At 46.1% G+C, this 20,002-nt stretch overlaps 1 protein-coding gene across 1 annotated transcript in view; it reads left to right on the plus strand.

Moving 5' to 3' along the window:
- Positions 1-5,843, plus strand: part of LOC120383448 (transient receptor potential cation channel subfamily V member 6-like) — a 38,569-nt gene extending 32,726 nt beyond the window's left edge. The window contains exons 14-15 of the mRNA XM_039501633.1: positions 812-918; positions 5,326-5,843. Coding sequence (XP_039357567.1) covers positions 812-918; positions 5,326-5,593 — 375 coding nt within the window. The 3' untranslated portion in view covers positions 5,594-5,843. The remainder of the gene's footprint in view (positions 1-811; positions 919-5,325) is intronic.
- Positions 5,844-20,002: the final 14,159 nt, after the last annotated feature.

Raw genomic sequence — 20,002 nt, forward strand, 5'->3', positions numbered from 1 at the left:
TTGTGCCCTATCCACACCTCCATATCATTTCAAGCCACCATTCAGAAACTTGTTTGTCCTCTCTTGTCCATCCCAACCCCTTTATATTCCTCACTCACTGACACTCCTCATAGATTCACAGATTCCAATGCCAGAAGGGACATTGTGATCCTCTAATCTGACCTCTCGTAGAACACAGACCGTATAACTTCCCCTAAATAATTCCTAAAGCAGATCCTTTAGGAAAAAAAAAACCCATCCAGTCTTGATTTAAAAATTGTGAGTGATGGAGAATCCACCATGACCCCTGATAAATCGTTACAATGGTTAATTACTCTCCCTATTAAAAATGTACATCTTATTTCCAGTCTGAATTTGTTTCACTTCAATTTCCAGCCCTTGGATCATGTTATACCTTTCTCTGCTACCTCCTGCCTTTCCAAGACAGACCAGGAAGTTTAATGGTTGACTTTCCTGATGGTAACTGGACACTCACCCTGCTCATGGCTGAAATATTTGCATAACCACAGTGGCATGTCCTATAGACTGTACACTGACTGGCTTATTCCCTGCCACCATGTGTAAGGGGGAAGAAGATTCTGTTTTCTGTTGTTTGAAGATGGTCCATGGTTTGCTCAACCCTTGGTGAAATTAAAGCAAAAATAGTGAGCAACCCTTCAGTAGACAGGATAGAGATGCTGCCGCTCCTTCCTTCAGTACCTCTAAACTCTCCTCATGGAGGTGTTGTCAATGATTTTCAAAGTGAGGTTTTTCAGATAGTGCTTTGGGTTGTTGTTTTTTTTACTTTCGTCTCTCATTTTTATTTGGGAAGGTTGTTGCCACTACTGTCATGCTGGAACGGAAACTTCCACGATGCCTCTGGCCTCGCTCTGGGATCTGTGGACGGGAGTATGGACTGGGGGACAGGTGGTATCTTAGGTGAGTCGCCCTCTCCGATATGTTCTTTGTGGATGTGCATGTGTGTACATACTAGAGATGGTCATAAAATGGATTTCCCATCCTCTGAAAAATTTCAAGATTTCAAAAAAATGTTCAAACTGAATCAGGACCAAAACCCAAAATTTTGACATTTTTCATGAAACAAAATTTAAAAACATTCATTTCAGGTCAATTGAAACACATTGTTTTGATAAATGTGAAATGTTTTGCTTACATTTTGACCCCTTTATTATTTTTTATATTAAATTCCGTAAATTTAAAAACAAAAAGTAATTTCAACATGAAAAATTGAAACTTTTCATCCCTGGAATGTCAAAATGGGACACTTGGACATGTTCACAAAAACAGATTTCCATTTCCCCCCCCAAAAAATGATGTGTTGTTGAAATCAATAGGACTTTGCAAAAAAAAAATCATTTTAATCGAAACAGCATTTTCCCATGAAAAGCTGGTCTGACTAAAATTTTCTGACCAGCTGTAGCAGGGAATTGGACTAGATGACCTCCTGAGGTCTCTTCCAACCCTCGTCTTCTATGATTCTATGATACACCCACATGTGAGAGAATTGCATGTAAGTGTGCAGCACAGAGAAAGAGAAGGGGACAGCGTAACAATGCGAGGAGTGAGATTGGGACTAGCTGGCTCCAGTGGCTCAGGGAATGGTCCATGAAGCCATTCCGCCATACAGAGTCCAACCTGACTTAGGACAGAGCTGGCTAAGCAAATAGAGGCAATTCAAGTGCCACTCAATGTGAAATGAGTGGATGTGTTCAGTCCAGCTCTTCATAGATAGATGCTCATATCCCAGAAGCAACTTTCCTACCTGGCAGTCTCAACAGAAAGACCAAGTGGGCTACAGAGCCTGAATTCTTCTTTTTCTCCCACATGCTACTAAGTATGCAGAGCATTTTTGGGGGTGTTGTGTGTGGTTGGGGAAGCTTGTCCCTGTGCATTAGATCAGCAGTTCTCAACCAGAGGTCTGGGGCTCCTGGGGGGCCACGAGCAGGTTTCAGGGGGTCCACCAAGCAGGACCAGTGTTAGACTTGCTGGGGCCCAGGGCAAAAAAGCCAAAGTCCCACTGCAGGGGTCTGAAGCCTGGGATACCGAGCTCCGCCATCTGGGACTGAAGCAGAAGCCTGAGCAACTTAGCTTCACAGTGCCCCCTGTGGCATGGGGACCTGGGCAATTGCTCTACTTGCTACCCCTTAATGCTGGCCCTGGTTTTTATATATGGAAAACCAGCTATTGTGGCACAGGTGGGCTGTGGGGTTTTTATAGCATATTTAGGAGGGCCTCAAAAAGAAAAAGGTTGAGAACCCTGCATTAGATAAGCAGAAGGCATCAGTCTCTGGGCCTGTCAGCCTAGTAGCTTTCACCAGCACTGAAATGCACCTCAAATATTTCCAAAACAAAACAAGAATAATAGAAAGGGGCATTTGGACAGGACCCTGGGGTCTAACATGAGCCCACAGTGTCAAGTTACTATGTTGGACTGGCTAAGCAGCAGTTCTGCAGACAAGGACCTGGGGATTACAGTGGATGAGAAGCTGGATATGAGTCAGCAATGTGCCCTTGTTGCCAAAAAGGCCAACGACATATTGGGCTGTATTGGTAGGAGCATTGCCAGCAGATTGAGGGAAGTGATTATTCCCCTCTATTTGGCACTGGTGAGGCCACACCTGAAGTACTGTGTCCAGTTTTTGTCCCCCCACTACAGAAGAGATGTGGACAAATTTGGAGAGAGTCCAGCGGAGGGCAACAAAAATGATTAGGGGGCTGGAGCACATGACTTATGAGAAGAGGCTGAGGGAACTGGGATTGTTTAGTCTGAAGAAGAGAAGAGTGAGGGGAGATTTGATAGCTGCTTTCAACTACCGAAAGGGGGGGTTCCAAAGAGGATGGAGCTCGGCTATTCTCAGTGGTGGCAGGTGACAGAACAAGAAGCAATGGTCTCAAGTTGAAGTGAGGGAGGTCTAGGTTGGATATTAGGAAACACTATTTCACTAGGAGGGTGGTGAAGCGCTGGAATGGGTTACCTAGGGAGGTGGTTGAATCTCCCTCCTTAGAGGTTTTTAAGGTCCGGCTTGACAAAGCTGTGGCTGGGATGATTTAGTTGGTGTTGGTCTTGCTTTGAGCAGGGGATTGGACTAGATGATCTCCTGAGGTTTCTTCCAACCCTGATCTTCTCTGATTCTATGTTGTGTTTCCAAAGTAGAAAGTATTCAGCAGGGAATGGACCCAAGACATAAAATTTGGACCAAATTCCAACAACCACCCTCAAAGTTGTTTTGGTCCAGAATTTTGGTTTAATTCCTGTACTAGGGTTTCTATATAACTTGTTTCTTTTGGTTTGGGTAACATCAGGCCTGATTCTCCTCTCACATCTCTGGTTTTATTCCTGATTCTTACCACTGTGAGAGGAGAATAAGACCAAGGTCCGGATTTAGCCTTTCACAAGTCTGTGTTTTGTGGATCAGGCCCCAAGGGGGAGCCATTGCACTATTCAATGGGGCTCTCAGCAGGTTTCAGCAGATGGATGCTTGTGAATGTCAAGCCTGCTGGAGACAATGAGCAGCTTAGCTATACAGCGTCACTGATGGGCAACAGCTTACAGCTGAGAGTGCTGTGTAGCCCACCAACCAAGCCAGCCCTTCCCCCGCACATGCACACATGTGTACACCACACTTCCCAGGTGCTCCCCTCAAGGGGGAGAATGGTGCTGACACACTCCAATCATGTGTGCAGTCCTACTGTATGCCTGTTACCAACACACAGCATGGCAGAGCAGCAAGCTAAGCAGAGAAGGAAGGTTCTTGGGTGGAACAAAAGAGGGGAAGTGGATCAGAAGGGGTGAGCTTCAGGTGCAAAGCGCAGCACAATGGGAAGAGTGTCTTTCCCAGGGACTCAGCTTGGAGAATCACAGGGAAAAGCAGATTATCAAGATCAGAAGAGACGAACTAGCAATTGGGAAGGGGAAGTAGATGTGGGGTCAAGTGGAGCAAGTCCACCAAGAATTCGCAGTTGGTCATAGGGGAAGGGGAAGATGCGGTTAGGAAATCAGTGAAGGGGAGAGAGAACTGGAAAGCGGGAAGGAAACAATGCCAGTGAAGGTTTTGGGACAGTGGGGAGAATGGATAGAAGCTAGTGGAGGTGGTGGGTCTCCTTCAATAGAGAGAGAGAGTGTATGTGTGTGTGTGAGAGAGAGAGAGAGAGAACAGGAGGAAGCTAAAGGAGCTCTACTTGTGAGTAGTTCCCCCATGGATGTGCTAAGTCTTGTGCTGGATGTGGTGTTGGGAGAGGCCTACTGGGTGGAGCTGCTAGTGATTGTTGAGAAACTGGGATGTTTCCAGGGCCAGATTAACCTTTTATGGGCCTGGCACCAAACATATTTGTGGGCGCCCATAGAGGCAATGGAGCATGGCACAGGGAGGTCAGTTCCCAGAGTAAGGGGCCAGCCAGAGGCAGTGCGGCCTGGCATGGCAGGGGCGGCCCCACTCTTCCCAATGCCAAGGCACTATGTATAAACTGGCAGTTGCCAGACACACAGTGGCCTGCCTGGCCCTGTGCTGCCAGCATGCCCCTTCCCTTCAGGGGCAGGTCCATGCCACACCACACAGCTCCCCCCCCCAACTTAACACCCCTTGACTCCCTATGTCCAGTGCCCCCCCAGACCTACCCACAAATACACAGTGCCCTGCACAACACCACTCCTGCCCACAGCCCCACCACAACTGCCCAGCACCCCCCACAAAACCCCCACTGTCTAGTTACCCAACACACAGATCTTCCCTGCCCCTTCACAGCCCAGCCCCCTGCCCCGACCTCCAAGACACCCACTCCCCCACACCCTGCCTCTTGAGAGGCGGCCTGCTGGGAGGCGACTGTTTGTTGGGCTGAGCCGGCAGCACAGCCAGGGCTGGTCCCAGGGCGGGGAATCGCTCCAGCCCCTCAGGAGTGGCGTGATAAACCAGGCCAGGTCCTGCCCTGGCCAGGCTCCCTCAAGACGCACTTGCCTGGACGGGCCCAGCCAAGCCCCTCACATTGTCTTCTTGACCCATCTCCGCCACCTGGCTGAGACTGGCCAGGCTTCTGCACCAGTCCCTGGCGGCTCAGCTCCGGGGAGACAGGGGTGGACCCACAGGTGGTAGGAAGCAGAGACTGCCTGGAGCCGGAGGTGGGGTGGGGCCAGGGGGCAGAGAGGAGCCCTCTGCCAGCGGGAAGGCAGGTCGAGAGGAGCAAGTAGTGGGTGGTGGGAGTCAGCGGGGTCTCGGGTCGCAGTGCAAATAGAGCAGGCCGGGGCCGCTTCTGAGCATGGGCCACAGGAGCCATTGTAAACCCATCACTGGATGTTTCTGGTGTATTCAACTTCTTCTCAACTTTCTACAGGGTAGAAGACAGGGTTGATCCCAACAAGCAAAAGATGCATCGTTACACAGAAGCATTTAAGACCCAGGATAAGGAGGACTTTGACAAACAGTCAGAGAAGCTGGATGGGGACAAGAAGGACCTAGCACCAGTTGCTCCTTCAGTGTCCCGGAGCACATCCCAGAGCAGTTCCCACCGTGGCTGGGAGATCCTGAGGCGTACCACCTTCAGACAACTTCAAGGGGAAGTCAACCATGCCATGGAAGAAGAGGAGGTCTACCATGTCTGAGACACATCTCTCCTGACTCCACAATGTGGATGCCCTCTGCTGAAGCATCCAGGTGCTAGTGGAAACTCCAGTATGGACACTACACTCCATAGCTATTAAGAGCTCTCCAGATGCAACAGGAATGCTCCGTGCTGCAGGATGGACACGGTGTCCAAGTCTCCTCTCCCCGTCTTCCATGTGCCCTTGTTGCTGTGTTGGCTAGGAGCTGAGTTGAGGAGTTTGGTGTTTGTCCAGCTCTGTAACTCTGTACAGAAACAGACAGAGAAATGTGCCAGCACTGGGGTTTCATCCATTTACAGGAGATCCTGACCACAGTGCACCTATGAATTGATCAGTAACTTCTCTCTCGCCCTGTGATACATGGTATCTTCCTTCCCTTGGTCCCACAAAGACCACAGTGCTTTCTGAATTTAGGAGAGCTGACTTGGGAGATTTTTTTGGTACAGAACTGAAAACAATATTTAAACTCAGGAAACTAGTAGCTGCTCACACTGCAGTGATTAAAGGGACTGTCCCCGTACAGCTGGCATTCAAGAGGCTGCCAGATGTTCCTCCCTCAAGAAAGACAAACCTCTATTACTGGCATTTTCCACACTGCTACTCTAGGAGGGACTGAGTGTTTTTCTGCCATATGAATGCACTTTAATTGTATTTGCTACAAAAATTTGATTCTTGGTTTCCTAAGGATATGTCACACATTCTGTGCTAGGACTTTTATCCTGTTTAAAGAGGGTGCAGAGGCTGGTGAGATGACTCCCTAAGGAGATCCCAGGTGAATTGATCCTGAGCCATATTTCCTATGGAAAAGTAGAAGTCTCTGGCTCATGGTCTGATATCTGCCTGCCATCTGCTATCTTTGCTGTGTTGAGACTGCAGGCTGTTTGGTCCCTGTCTTCATGGAGACCAGTGGTGTAGCTTTGAGCCTGCTGTGATGAGGCACGTCTGCTGCAACTCACCCTGTGCTATGTCACGAGGGGAAGGGGGTGTTATATGGCCACTATCAATCGACCGGGGAAGCAAGTGCTGGGTGAGACACAGTGGGAGGTATTGCGAGGCAACTTGGAAACAAGTCTTGTCTCTTTTAACAACATACAATGATGCCTGGTCCACAATGACTCTGATTCATCCATACACTCCCCCACTCCAGATTCAGTGCGTTTTCACCTCTTCCTTTAGTTCTCTGCCAGGACCGCCCTTCAGGAAAATGACTACAGGGAAGAAATGAGGTGCCCTTTTGAAGGGCCTCATGCCCTCAGCAACTCACAGTATAATCCCAATAGCAGAATTAAGTTGAGTGCAACTTGTAGCCTGACATTTCCTCTTTAGCAGGCCCTGTGAGACAACCTCTGTGTCTAAGGGGGACCCAAAAGGTAGCTTGCTTGCATTAGACACTACCATTGTAACAGGCCATCCTTTACTGCTCCTTGGCATCCAGAACCAAGGAGTGAAGGAACAGAAACTAGTGGTTTTCTTATTAATGGTGTTATTCCCACCCTTCAAAGCAACTATCCCCTGCATGGGACTGCTGCAGACTATAGTGCCATATCAAGATGCATGGCCTTTGACGTTATGTGCATTTTATTAAATGTACTATTTTCCCCCTACTTGAATGTGTGCTTGAGCCCTAAGGAGAGGATTTTTCCCCTTGGGTTAAGATGAATACTTATATTATATACACTGTGATTAACTGAAGTCATGTGAGTTGGTCTTTTTTTTAATCCTATACTCCCAGCCTCTCCTGTTTAACCACAAGAATTTGCACTAAATGTTTATGGAAATGGGAAATACGTGATTTTGCACATTTACCAAAACTGTGAATTGCTGCTGTGATAGTAATTTAATTTCCTTAATCAATGGAGGAGAGAAGGGAAGGGGGTTGGTGGAGTTTTCCTTCATCTTTCCAAATCTGCCTGTGCTCTTCAACCAGTTGGAAATCTGACTGAGACACAATTAAGATGGAACACCAGGGCCAAGCGCCCGGCTGGCGCGCTGCTGGGCGGGAGCATCCGGGAGGGTTGGAGCTCCCGCCGTCGCGGCATGCCGGCGCGTCCCGGGAGCCCGCGGACGAAGCGACCTGCCGCGCCGTCATGCGCGGCGGGTCCCGCCTTTCCCGCGCCTCCGGAGCTCCTCTCCCGCAGGGGCGACCGCACCACCGCCGCTCGGCCGGTGGACCCGCCCGCAGGCATGCCGCGCGAGCTCCGATTTGTAGAGCCGCCCCTGTGGAACACCATGAGGTCATTTTTACCTAGCGATTCCCTAATGTGATTAGCTCTATTTGCAGATCAAAAAATGATTGTTCTAAGTGTCAGCAAAACACACACTGGGTCTGAAAATCCAGCTGTGCATTTTCTGTCTCTGGTGTCACCATAATCACACTTTAAACTTTTAGTGCCGGTATCTCTCCTCAGTTAGGCCTGCACAATTTCCTTAAAGCCATTAGGATTGTGCAGGTGTAAATGAGAGTAGACTCCAGTTGGCCCTGTGTGTTCATACAGACTCACTAGCCAAAGCAGGTGCCAGAGGGAAAAGAAAAGTGAGATCAGTAGGTGTAAAACCTCTATGAATTGTTGTTCCTGTTACTTTTAAATTCTGTACATAAAATGGGGTTGAAATGTAGACCAATGTGATTGGCTCTGCTGTTTTTCACTATGACATGAACTGGAGCTACTTTTCCTCATCATATCCTCCAATTCATAATCTCCTTCCTCCTTTCTTACATCAGAAACTTGCAAAGAAAGGCAGAAGGAAATATAATATGGAGGTCTGAGAAGCTTTTGTAAAATACACAAAGGATACTATGAAGGAGCAAAGAATCTTTTTTTTTTTAAATGTCCTTATGTATGTTACTAATCATAACAACTTACAAATCTTTTACGAATTTCAAAATCTAACTACCTTTTTGCCATTCCTGCCGTTTTTATTGACTTTAATTTGCAGTTCACACAGATTGAACGGGAAGTCTAGACCTGCCAGTTTCATTCTGTCTCCTGTAACTTGGGCAATGCTATTGCATTTGAGCTTCCAACAGAGCAAGGAAACATTCACATTTAAAAAACCAACCCCCTTAATTATTTTCACTTCATGCAAATGGTTTGGTTCAAATTAGATTTTGAGAGTTAGTGAAACTTCATAAAATAACAAGCCCTACATTTTGAACCTAAATATCTTTACGATATATCTAAGTAAGCAAGTATAAGAGCCCAGTCAGTCATCAGGTATGTGTAGAATTTAAAATGAAAGATACTTGTAATTTTAAAAAGAATTGTAAAATAATATCCTCAGTCCCTTAGCTGTCCAGCTGTGGGCTCAGCATTTGGTATTAGGAGAAATGCCTGATAACCAGAACTTACATGGAAGTTGATGGAACTTTGGCTATTAATGGCAATAGGAATAAGGTTGGGTCCCAATAGCTTTAGGGACCCAGACCAGCCATAAGCTGAGCTCCTCATAGGGGTTGGTGAGTGCCCTGAACTTCTGTTCACGTCAGTGCTCAGTTGAATTAAACTGACATTCTTGCAATGACATCAAGTCTCTGGGCAGGCTGAGAACCTTACACGGGAAAGACACCTATTAATTTTAATTGGCTTTGGATCAGGCCCTAAAACAGGATTCTAATATAGTAAGGATGATTTTTTTTTCAAATGCAATTTTAAGTCTTCTCATTATTATTTAACCAATTTGAGTCTTAAAAAGGGTTTTATATACCTGTATTTAAAAAAAAAATGTTCCCATGATCTGTTTTTCGGAACTACCTTTTGTTTTCATTTAAAGTATGATTTTTATGGTGACTCTGTGACAATGTTATTCTGTGTTTCATGGTCTGTGTTGCTGATTCAGTTTCCAGTCAAAAAGTTCTTCTAACTGGCAACTCTACAAACTATACATGGGTTTTGAAAATCCAGCTGTGCTTTTCCTATGTCTTTCCTATTTATCATTCATAAAGCTTCCACAGTCATAATCCTGCTAAGTACTCTGTTGATGAGTGATGCATGCTCCCTTTCCCATAGCTTTATTGGCTCTGCAGAAGTAAAAACTTGTTTGAGTCAAGAAAGCCAGCAGATATGATACAGATCAAGGGCCAAATACATTGGGTAAGAAGGTGCCTCGTTTATACTAAAATTTTTTGGACCAAAACTGCACATTTGTACTGTATTCTTTTCTACCTCTGTAAACATGGATTAAAATTTACACTGATGTAATTTGGCCCCAAGACTCTGAAATGTGGAACTGATGATCATTATTGCTTTAATACTCAGTTTGTTTTCCTCCAGTGTTTTTATCATTTCAGAACAGACCTTCCTCTTTCCCCACCTCTGCCAACTGGTGACCTCAAACAATCTTTAATTGCTACTGAACAACTTCAAGGTTTTAAGATCTTTTCTTGTATCTGGAAAATTAGTAGGTCTGAAAATGTCTCTGAGATAAAATGGATGAACTGATTTGATCTGATGTGGATTAAGAAAATTTTGTTCAATATAAAAATTTGAAGATTAAGCATGTGCTGGCTTTGTGTGTGTTTTTGTTTGTTTGACTAAGAGTAATAACTTATGGCAGTTCTTGTGATTGTCCCCACATTAGCCACTCATCAGCCACTGAGAGTACTAGACTTTACTTGAGTATATTATATGTTTCTGGTTGTTTTTACGATCCTAAGCCACCCTCTTCCCCCATTAAAAAACCAATTACAGTGCATTTTAGAAAATTCTTTCTTCAAACTGTAACTGTAAAGGATTCAAATAATCATCACCAGAAGATAACATCAAGGTCCCTTATTTCCTTGATTTTGGAATAACTGAATGGGGACGGGACCATATTTTCCTCTCTGTTTGTGTATGTATATGTATACGCATGCTCATGCATGTGCAGCAAGTGGTGCAATGGGACACAAGAATGGTCATACTGGGTCAGACCAAAGATCCATCTAGCCAAGTATCCTGTCTTCTGACAGTGGCCAGTGCCAGGCGCCCCAGAGGGAATGAACAGAACAGATAATCACTAAGTGATCCATCCCCTGTTGCCTCATTCCCAGATTCTGGCAAACCAGCTAGGGACATCCTGGGGGGAACATTTGCAAAGTTAGGTCCTAATTGGGCAAATCTTTGTGGAACTCGGCCCCCCTTCCTATTGAAGGACATTCAGCAGGCCTCAGCCCTAAGTGAACCAGATCCTGTTCTCACTGAAGTTACTAGTAAAATTCCAATTGATTTAAATGGAAGCAGAATTGGGTCCTTGTACTGATACTTGCTTATTCTTTTGTTTCCACTATTTATTTAGGTTTATGCACAACAATAACAAAGTGCAGCATGATACTGGCACTTTGAGAAAATCTGCCAGAATACAGTCAATACAGCTGAGAGAGCTAGCAATTGCAATTCATCCATATTCCATGAAGCAATAAAAAGATGTATTTCTAACTTCTGATTTTTTGAACCTTTTTTTTCCAAACATGAATCAAGTTTAAGTAGCTCCAAACACTCCAGTAATGCCCCCGAACACTCCACCCTTCAATAATGTTAGTGCAGTGTTTGGGGCCATTGCTGCATTTTTGTTTATTTGGTTTTGAAGGGTGGCATTTTATAATTGAGCACCCATATGGCCACAAGGTATCAAAGACAAATTCCCTGTCTCAAAGAGCTTACAATCCAAGTTTAGATACGACACAAGCAAGAACTGTAGACAAAAGGCACAATAAGAGAGAGGTAGGACAATCACTAGTTATCTGACCTTGCTTCTACTTTATGACTTGTTGATCAATGCAAGGAGGGTGTGTTCCAATGTTAGTTGATGTATAGTCACTGAACCATTCTGTCTCCCTGGCTGAAGAACTAATTTAAATCTGCCTGCAGAGTCACCTCCTCTTTGTGTATTGAATCCTATTGTTGGCTGGTACTTTCTCTGCTGTGAAAGAGATGAATGCCTGCTAGGAGAGCAGAGCAGGGTGAGCTGATTGTGCAATGTTCTGCAGCACCAGGGCTAATGATTTTATAAACTCCTCAGAGCTGTGCTCAGTTGAGCTGGGGATTTTCTATTTAAAATAGTAAGAAATAAAATATTTACACACAGTCTAAACCTAGTTCCCAGGGGAACCAACACCCCAGCACAAAAACCAGCTGGCTATCTTCCTCAGCACAGAGGCCAAGGACCAAAGGGCTGCTGAAGGATGAAAGTTCCTCTCATCTCTAGAGAAGACGGCTCCATAGCTGCTCGCTCTCCCAGCTTTTGCAAACCTGACCTGGTTAATTTCAATTTAGATTGCCAAGAAACACCCATCATTTCCATCCACCCATCCTACACAAACACACACCGTTATAGCTCAGTTAAAAATACTCATTGATGTAAAATTTGACAGAGATTATTTCTAATGATGGGTTTTTTCACCTGAGGCCTGGTTCCTGAGAATTTGTCTGTAAGCCTTGGTTTAGAAGCATCTTCCACTCTCATGCATACCAAAGGCACAGGGAGTTTGTAAGCAGCTTCAGTGGCTCATTCAACTCCCAGATTGTGGCTGCTCTGGTGTCCAGGCTGGAATCCCACCTCGCCATCCTCCACATCTGGCTGTCCTGCTTCTTGGCTGCAAGATGGGCTCCAAAACCATCTCCCTGACCCCTAAATGCCTGGCTCCAAAGAACAGCGCAGAGAACATGCACTCAAACCCAATTAATGTCCCTTCGTGGGGAAAACTGGAGAACAAGAGGCAGCTGTAGGAAGAGATGGAAAACAAAGTATCAGGGCCTGGCTGAAGAAAAATGGTAGATTTCCATGGTATCATGAAAAAGATGGTAAACTCCCTGGCTGTTTAATTGCAGAGTCCATGGAGCGCTGACTGAGATGAATCGTGCAATTTACACTTCTTGGTGCTATTGTTTCAGGCCCTCTGCAAACTCAGGAGACGCTGTATCAGTTACTCTCTCCTCACATTTCTAAGGTTCATGCTGCAAAGGAGAATACATATTTTTTTTAAATAAAATGAAGATTGAGCAATATGGTTCTGCAGCAAGTGGTGAACTTCATGACAAATTCCATGGGCACTGAATACACCGGGCCTTGCCTCTAAGGAAATAGCAGCAAATGGCGTGAGGGGCCTGCCAAGGGGTGCTATTCTCCATGTCTGTTGTATTCTGGTGAATTGTAAGCAATTTTCTCTGTCTTTTCAACTCATCCATTTAAGAAAATAACCTAAAACTCACCAGCATGTGCATCCACGAGTTGGCAGCTGATAGCTGCCTGCCCCTCTGGCTCACTGGAGCTGGCCTTGGATGACTTTCCAGCTGTGGGCAACTGTAGCATGATGTCTCCAGGGCAGGGCTGAGGTGCACTGGGCTAAGCTTGTCCCTGGTGTAACTCAGCTGATTGGGGCCACTAACAGCAGGCAATATAGGTAGAAGCAGCTTGCCTGGGCATTGCTTGCATCACACCAGTCCTGCTGGTAAATCTCAGATTCCAAAAGTACAAGAGTGGCAAGCGAAAAATCTTCACAAATCTGAAATGTACTTACTTCAAAATGGGGATAAGCGTATAAAATGTGTTGAAGAGCAGCTCACCAGTAAGGGTAATCCATGCATCACCCACTGTTGTTTGAGATGCCACCTTCTTTTTCTACCACCCCAAAGAGCTTTGTGCTTCTTTCTATTGTACATTCTGAACCACTTAAAGGAGGGGAAAGTGATCAGGAACAGTCAGCATGGATTCACCAAGGGCAAGTCATGCCTGACTAACCTAATTGCCTCCTATGATGAGATAACCGGCTCTGTGGATGAGGGGAAAGCAGTGGATGTGCTATTTCTGGACTTTAGCAAAGCTTTTGATACAGTCTCCCACAGTATTCTTGCCAGCAAGTTAAAGAAGTCTGGGCTGGATGAATGGACGGTAAGGTGGATAGAAAACTGGCTAGATGGTCGGGCTCAACGGGTAGTGATCAATGGTTCCATGTCTAGTTGGCAGCCGGTATCAAGCGGAGTGCCCCAAGGGTCGGTGCTGGGGCCGGTTTTGTTCAATATCTTCATTAACAATCTGGAGGATGGTGTGGACTGCACCCTTAGCAAGTTTGCAGATGACACTAAACTGGGAGGAGTGATTGATACGCTGGAGGGTAGGGATAGGATACAGAGGGACCTTGACAAATTAGAGGATTGGGCCAAAAGAAATATGATGAGGTTCAACAAGGACAAGTGCAGAGTCCTGCACTTAGTACGGAAGAATCCCATGCACTGCTATAGACTAGGGACCGAATGGCCGGGCAGCAGTTCTGCAGAAAAGGACGTAGGGGTTACAGTGGACGAAAAGCTGAATATGAGTCAACAGTGTGCCCTTGTTGCCAAAAAGGCTAATGGCATTTTGGGTTGTATAAGTAGGGGCATTTCCAGCAGATCGAGGGATGTGATCATTCCCCTCTATTCAGCACTGGTGAGGCCTCATTTGGAGTACTGTGTCCAGTTTTGGGCCCCACACTACAAGAAGGATGTGGATAAATTGGAGAGAGTCCAGCGGAGGGCAACAAAAATGATTAGGGGGCTGGAGCACATGACTTACAAGGAGAGGCTGAGGGAACTGGGATTATTTAGTCTGCAGAAAAGAAGAATGAGGGGGGATTTGATAGCTGCTTTCAACTACCTGAAAAGGGGTTCCAAAGAGGATGGATCTAGACTGTTCTCAGTGGTAGAAGATGACAGAACAAGGAGTAATGGTCTCAAGTTGCAGAGGGGGAGGTTTAGGTTGGACATTAGGAAAAACTTTTTCACTAGTAGGGTGGTGAAGCACTGGAATGGGTTACCTAGGGAGGTGGTGGCATCTCCTTCCTTAGAGGTTTTTAAGGTCAGGCTTGACAAAGCCCTGGCTGGGATGATTTAGTGGGGGAATTGGTCCTGCTTTGAGCAGGGGGTTGGACTAGATGACCTCCTGAGGTCCCTTCCAACCCTGAGATTCTATGATTCTATGATCCCTCAGCAACGCTCTCTGCCTGGTTTCCTCCCCTAACCCTGCCACTTCAGAGCTTAAGAACACTTAGTTCATACTTCTGCCTTTACATGTTCTAAGACAGTAACTAATTAACCCTCCCAGCTGAGTAGGTGTTATCCTGCTTTTTAGCTGGGGAAACTGAAGCACAGAGCAATCAAATGACTTGTTCAAGGCACACAGGAAAACAGTGCAGTGCCAGGATCTGAGGTCAGCAGCATCTGATTCCCAACCTCCATGATTGCCTTGGACTCCCCTGACTTGTGGTATAGGATATCTCTGAATTAGTTTGACTGTCTGGCTCAGATAATGTGATTATAGAGTATTTAGACCCAAGGGGTTCTCTAGTTCAAGTCCAGCTCATGTTGGTGGTAACTGAAAAAATGTTATCACCTGAGGCATGACTGCTGGCCTGTGTGAAGTCAATTTGGGTTCCTAGTGGACATCACAAAAGACATTACTAAGCAGCCTGTTGTTGGCAGGTTCAGTAGAAGGGCCAAAGACTGCATGGGCCTTGGAGACTGAACCCAAGAGGGGAATGAGGGGCTGCTGCTTGTGCTGCTCCTATTCTGTGGATACAGAGATTTGTTCTCAGTTCAGCTTTTACAAGGCACTGGATTTGTTTGGAAGATATGCTAAATATACAGTCCAGCCTGAACTGGTTTAAACTGTCATTAAAGGGATTGAGACTCCATTTCCTCCAAGGTCACTGAGTCTGAGCCCCACCTTGGTTTGGCACCTTGCGCTGAAAGGGCACTGAGTGTGAAGTATGTCTGACTCAACTTTTCCCAGTACTTCATGGTGCTGCCAGCACACATAAACACCGGCAAATTGCTCTCACGCGCTCAGCATCACCACCCTCGGGTCATCGACTGGGCCCGAATGGTAGGAAAGGATCCTCAGCAGACACTGGTGAGGTCATTGTGTGCTTCCCAGAAGATCAGATACTGTGCCAGCCTGGCACTCTTAAACCATGTTTCAGGGCTCTACTTCTAGCTATGGAGAGGGTTATCCATGCATGCTAGCCAGGAAAGCTCTATACACATTGGAAAGAGGGCTTTTTTAATTGCTGACTGAATCTGGATTGAGAAATGTTGAGGAACAGTCACATAACTTCTGCTTTCTGAAGCAGAATCCCACAATGAGGCTACATATCAAAACCCAAGCATGTTAAATCTTGTAAATCTCCATCAGTTTCATTTAATGTGGGGAGAAGGAAGGGGAGGGACAAGGAGAAGCATAACCACCATTAGGAGGCACCAACCCTTGAGGAAATGTTTACATTAGCTATAAAGTATGAATCAGAGTTCAAAAAGGCATCTTGTTTTGTTTGCGGGGGAAGGAGGGAACAAGATTGTGAAAAGCTGATGGTCCATTCTTCCAGCCAGTTATCTGCAGATGCTGAGGAAACATTAAGGTCAGATAGTGCCCAGCTCCCACATGGTGTCTCCCTCCCCTACCATGCAGGGACTGGGCCCCATAAATGTCCCTGTAATCAGATTGGGTCACTACTTAGCAGAGCTAATGCTGCTGCCAGTGCCAGCTTCTTCCAAGAGGATGGGCAAGTGGGAAGGATCATGGGGACCCCAACATTCTGCAGGAGGTCTAGCTGGGCATAGAAGGAACTGGATGTTTCACCCTGTTTCAGAAGGATGCAGAGCAGGGGTGAAAGTAATATTAATCTCTTACTGGTATGAGGGCTGGCTCCAGGCCCCCGGAAGGGATGTGGCCTCGGGCAGAAGGGGTGGGGCTGGGGGTCAGCCTCCCCGATCCAGCCCATCCACGCTGCCTGGCCCATGCCACCCAGGGCTCCAGTGGCGATTTAAAAGGGCCCGGGGTTCCAGCTGCTGCCGGGAGCCCCAGGCCCTTTTAAAATTGCCAACCCCAGGGGCAGCTACCCCTTTTACCCCCTCTCCCCCTGTTGGTGGCCTGTGGGTGGTAAAAGGGGAAAAAACGTTAAAGCGTTGCCGCGGCAGCACTTTAACGTCGGCTGAGTACAGGCCGGTACCGGCTTCTTACCAGTACACCATGCCGGCCCACTTTCACCTGATGCAGACTCTACATTCCCACATGCTTCCTAGAGCCTCCCAGAGGATCCAGCTAGGAGGATGCTTCTTCTCATCCCCCCACCTCTCCCAAGTGTGAAGCTGTGGCTATATTTCTTCACCAGCAACTTCCTTATTACAATATTCCTGTGAAACAGGTATGGGATCACTTTACTCATTGCTAGTATTTCCAACTCCAGGCACATGAAAATCATGAGATTTTTAAAAAAAATATTCAAGTTGGGGTGCTTGCCTTCTGATCACTCAGCCATTTGGGTGCATTTACTTCACTCTTTCAAGCTTTTCTCCACAGCCATGAAGGCTAACAGCCTGCTCTTTTTGCAAAGTGAAAGCTGAGATTGTCAAGCATTCTCTTGAATTCAGCTGTTGGGGCTTTAAGACAAACACTAAATATCATGAGAGCTGGCAACAGTTTGATATGCCTTCTTCTCTGCAGTGGAATACAGGAACTGTTGAAGTGTCTGCGGCCACATTATAGAACATCTTAGGCCAGGATACAAAAAAGAACAACAAATGAAACTGCAGACTGGAATTTGACCACAACCTCAGAGCTACTCTGTGTTACAACACCCTTTTGCTTTTATGGAATCACATCAGCAGATATTTAATGGCTACATAGGGTGCAGAATTTTATATTCTGGTGGAAAGATGCTTTTTCTAGAAATCGTACATCAATAAATTATTCACAATAGTAAATTAAAGACTTGCAGGTAGAAGGGATTAAGTGCTGTTGAAACACATATTTGAAGGTGTCTGTCCATATGAACATCTCTCTCTTTATCAGCTGGTCTATGTAGCAGCTACTGCTAGCAGCTAGTAGAATTACTCCTTTAGCTCAAGACAGAGAGGTCAGTGCTCTTGGTGCTGAACGTTTCAGGTTCTAACCCAGCTGTGAGGGGAGTCCTTAGAAGTGCATGTGAATCTGCTTTTCTCCAGATGTTAAGCTCCTCCCTGCCTTGGGTTTCTTTGGATTTCTTGGGAAAAGCCCAGGTAGGGACCATAGCATTGTGGAGGTGAATGTGTGGTTACACAGGAGATGTCGGAGAGAGGGCTTTGGATTCTTCGACCATGGGATGCTGTTCCAGGAAGAAGGATTGCTAGGAAGAGATTGGATCCACCTAACGAAGAGACGGAAGAGCATCTTCACAGGCAGGCTTGCTAACCTAGTGAGGAGAGCTTTAAACTTGGTTCACCGTGGGATGGTGACCTAAACCCAAAGGTAAGTCAGGGAGTGCGATACTGGGAGGAAACAAAAGGAGGAGGGTACAAGATGGGAAGCATCCTGATTCATACTGAGAAAATAGAACAATCTGCTAGTTATCTTAGGTGCATGTACACGAATGGAAGAAGCCTGGGAAACAAGCAGGAAGAAGTGGAAGTCCTGGCACAGTCAAGGAGCTATGATGTGATTGGAATAATAGAGACTTGGTGAGGTAACTCACATGTCTGGAGTACTGTCATGGATGGGTATAAACTGTTCAGGAAGGACAGGTATGGGAGGAAAGGTGGAGGAGTTGCATTGTATGTAAGAGAGCAGTATGATTGCTCAAAGCTCCAGTTTGAAACTGGAGAAAAGCCTATTGAGAGTCTTTGGGTCAAGTTTAGAGGCGAGAGCAACAAGGGTGATGTTGGTCCTGCTTTGAGCAGGGGGTTGGACTAGATGATCTCTTGAGGTCCCTTCCAACTCTAATAATCTATGATTCCATGAGTCTATGTGTGCTATAGACCACCGGATCAGAAGGATGAGGTAGATGAGGCTTTCTTGGGACAACTAACAGAAGTTTCCAGAACACAGGCCCTGGTTCTCATGGGGGATTTCAATCACCCTGACATCTGCCGGGAGAGCAATACAGCAAGGCACAGACAATCCAGGAAGTTTTTGGAGAGTCTTGGGGACAACTTCCTGGTACAAGTGTTGGAGGAACCAACTAGGAGCATCCTCTTGACCTGCTGCTTACAAACAGGGAAGAATTGGTAGGGGAAGTAGAAGTGGGTGGCATCCTAGGCAGCAGTGACCATGAGATGGCTGAATTCAGGATCCTGACAAAAGGAATAAAGGAGAGTAGCAAAATATAGACCCTGTACTTCTGAAAAGCAGACTTTGAATCCCTTAGGAAACTGATGGGCAGGATCCCCTGGGAAGTTAATATGAGGGGGAAAGGAGTCCAGGAGAGCTGGCTGTATTTTAAAGAAGTCTTATTGAGGGCACAGGAACAAACCATCCCAAAGTGCAGAAAGAATAGCAAAAATGGCAGGCGACCAGCTTGGCTTAACAGTGAAATCTTCAGTGAGCTTAAACTCCAAAAGGAAGCTTACAAGAAGTGGAAATCTGGACAGATGACTAGGGTGGACTATAAAAATATTGCTTGAGCATGCAGGGGTGTAATCAGGAAGGCCAAGGCACAATTGGAGTTGCAGTTAGCAAGAAACGTTAAGGGTAAAAAGAAGGGTTTCTACAGGTATGTTAGCAACAAGAAGGCGGCCATGGAAAGTGTTGAACCCTTACTGAATGGGGGAGGCAACATAGTGACAGATGATGTGGAAAAAGCTGAAGTACTCAATGAATTTTTTGCCTCGGTCTTCACAGACAAGGCCAGCTCCCAGACTGCTGCACTGGGCAACACAGTAGGGGGAGGATATCAGCAGCCCTCAGTAGTGAAAGAACAGGTTAAGGAATGTTTAGAAAAGCTGGACATGCACAAGTCCATGGGTCCATATCTAATGCATCCAAGGGTGCTGAGGGAGTTGGCTGATGAGATTGCAGAGCCATTGGCCATTATCTTTGAAAACTCTTGGCAATTGGGGGAGGTCTTGGACAATTGGAAAAAGGCAAATACAGTGCTCATATTTTAAAAAGGGAAGAAAGAGAACCCAGGGAACTACAGACCGGTCAGCTTCACTTCAGTCCCCGGCAAAATCATGGAGAAGGTATTGAAGGAATCCATTCTGAAGCACTTGGAGGAGAAGAAGGTGATCAGGAACAGTCAACATGGATTCACCAAGGGCAAGTCATGCCTGACTAACCTGATTGCCTTCTATGATGATAGAACTGGCTCTATGGATATGGGGAAAGCGGTGAATGTGATATATCTTGACTTTAGCAAAGCTTTTGGTACGGTCGCCCACAGTATTCTTGCCAGCATGTTAAAGTATGAATTGGATGAATGGACTATAAGATGAATAGAAAGCTGGCTAGATTTTCGGGCACAATGGGTAGTGATCAATGGCTCAATGTCTAGTTGGCAGCCGGTATCAAGTGGAGTGCCCCAGGGGTCGGTCCTGGGGCCGGTTTTGTTCAACATTTTTATTATTGATGTGGATGATGGGATTCATTGCATCCTCAGCAAGTTCGCACATGACAGTAAGCTGGGGGGAGAGGTAGATACGCTCG

This window comes from Mauremys reevesii, linkage group 1 (assembly GCF_016161935.1).
Source record: "Mauremys reevesii isolate NIE-2019 linkage group 1, ASM1616193v1, whole genome shotgun sequence".
Classification (NCBI taxonomy): domain Eukaryota; kingdom Metazoa; phylum Chordata; order Testudines; family Geoemydidae; genus Mauremys; species Mauremys reevesii.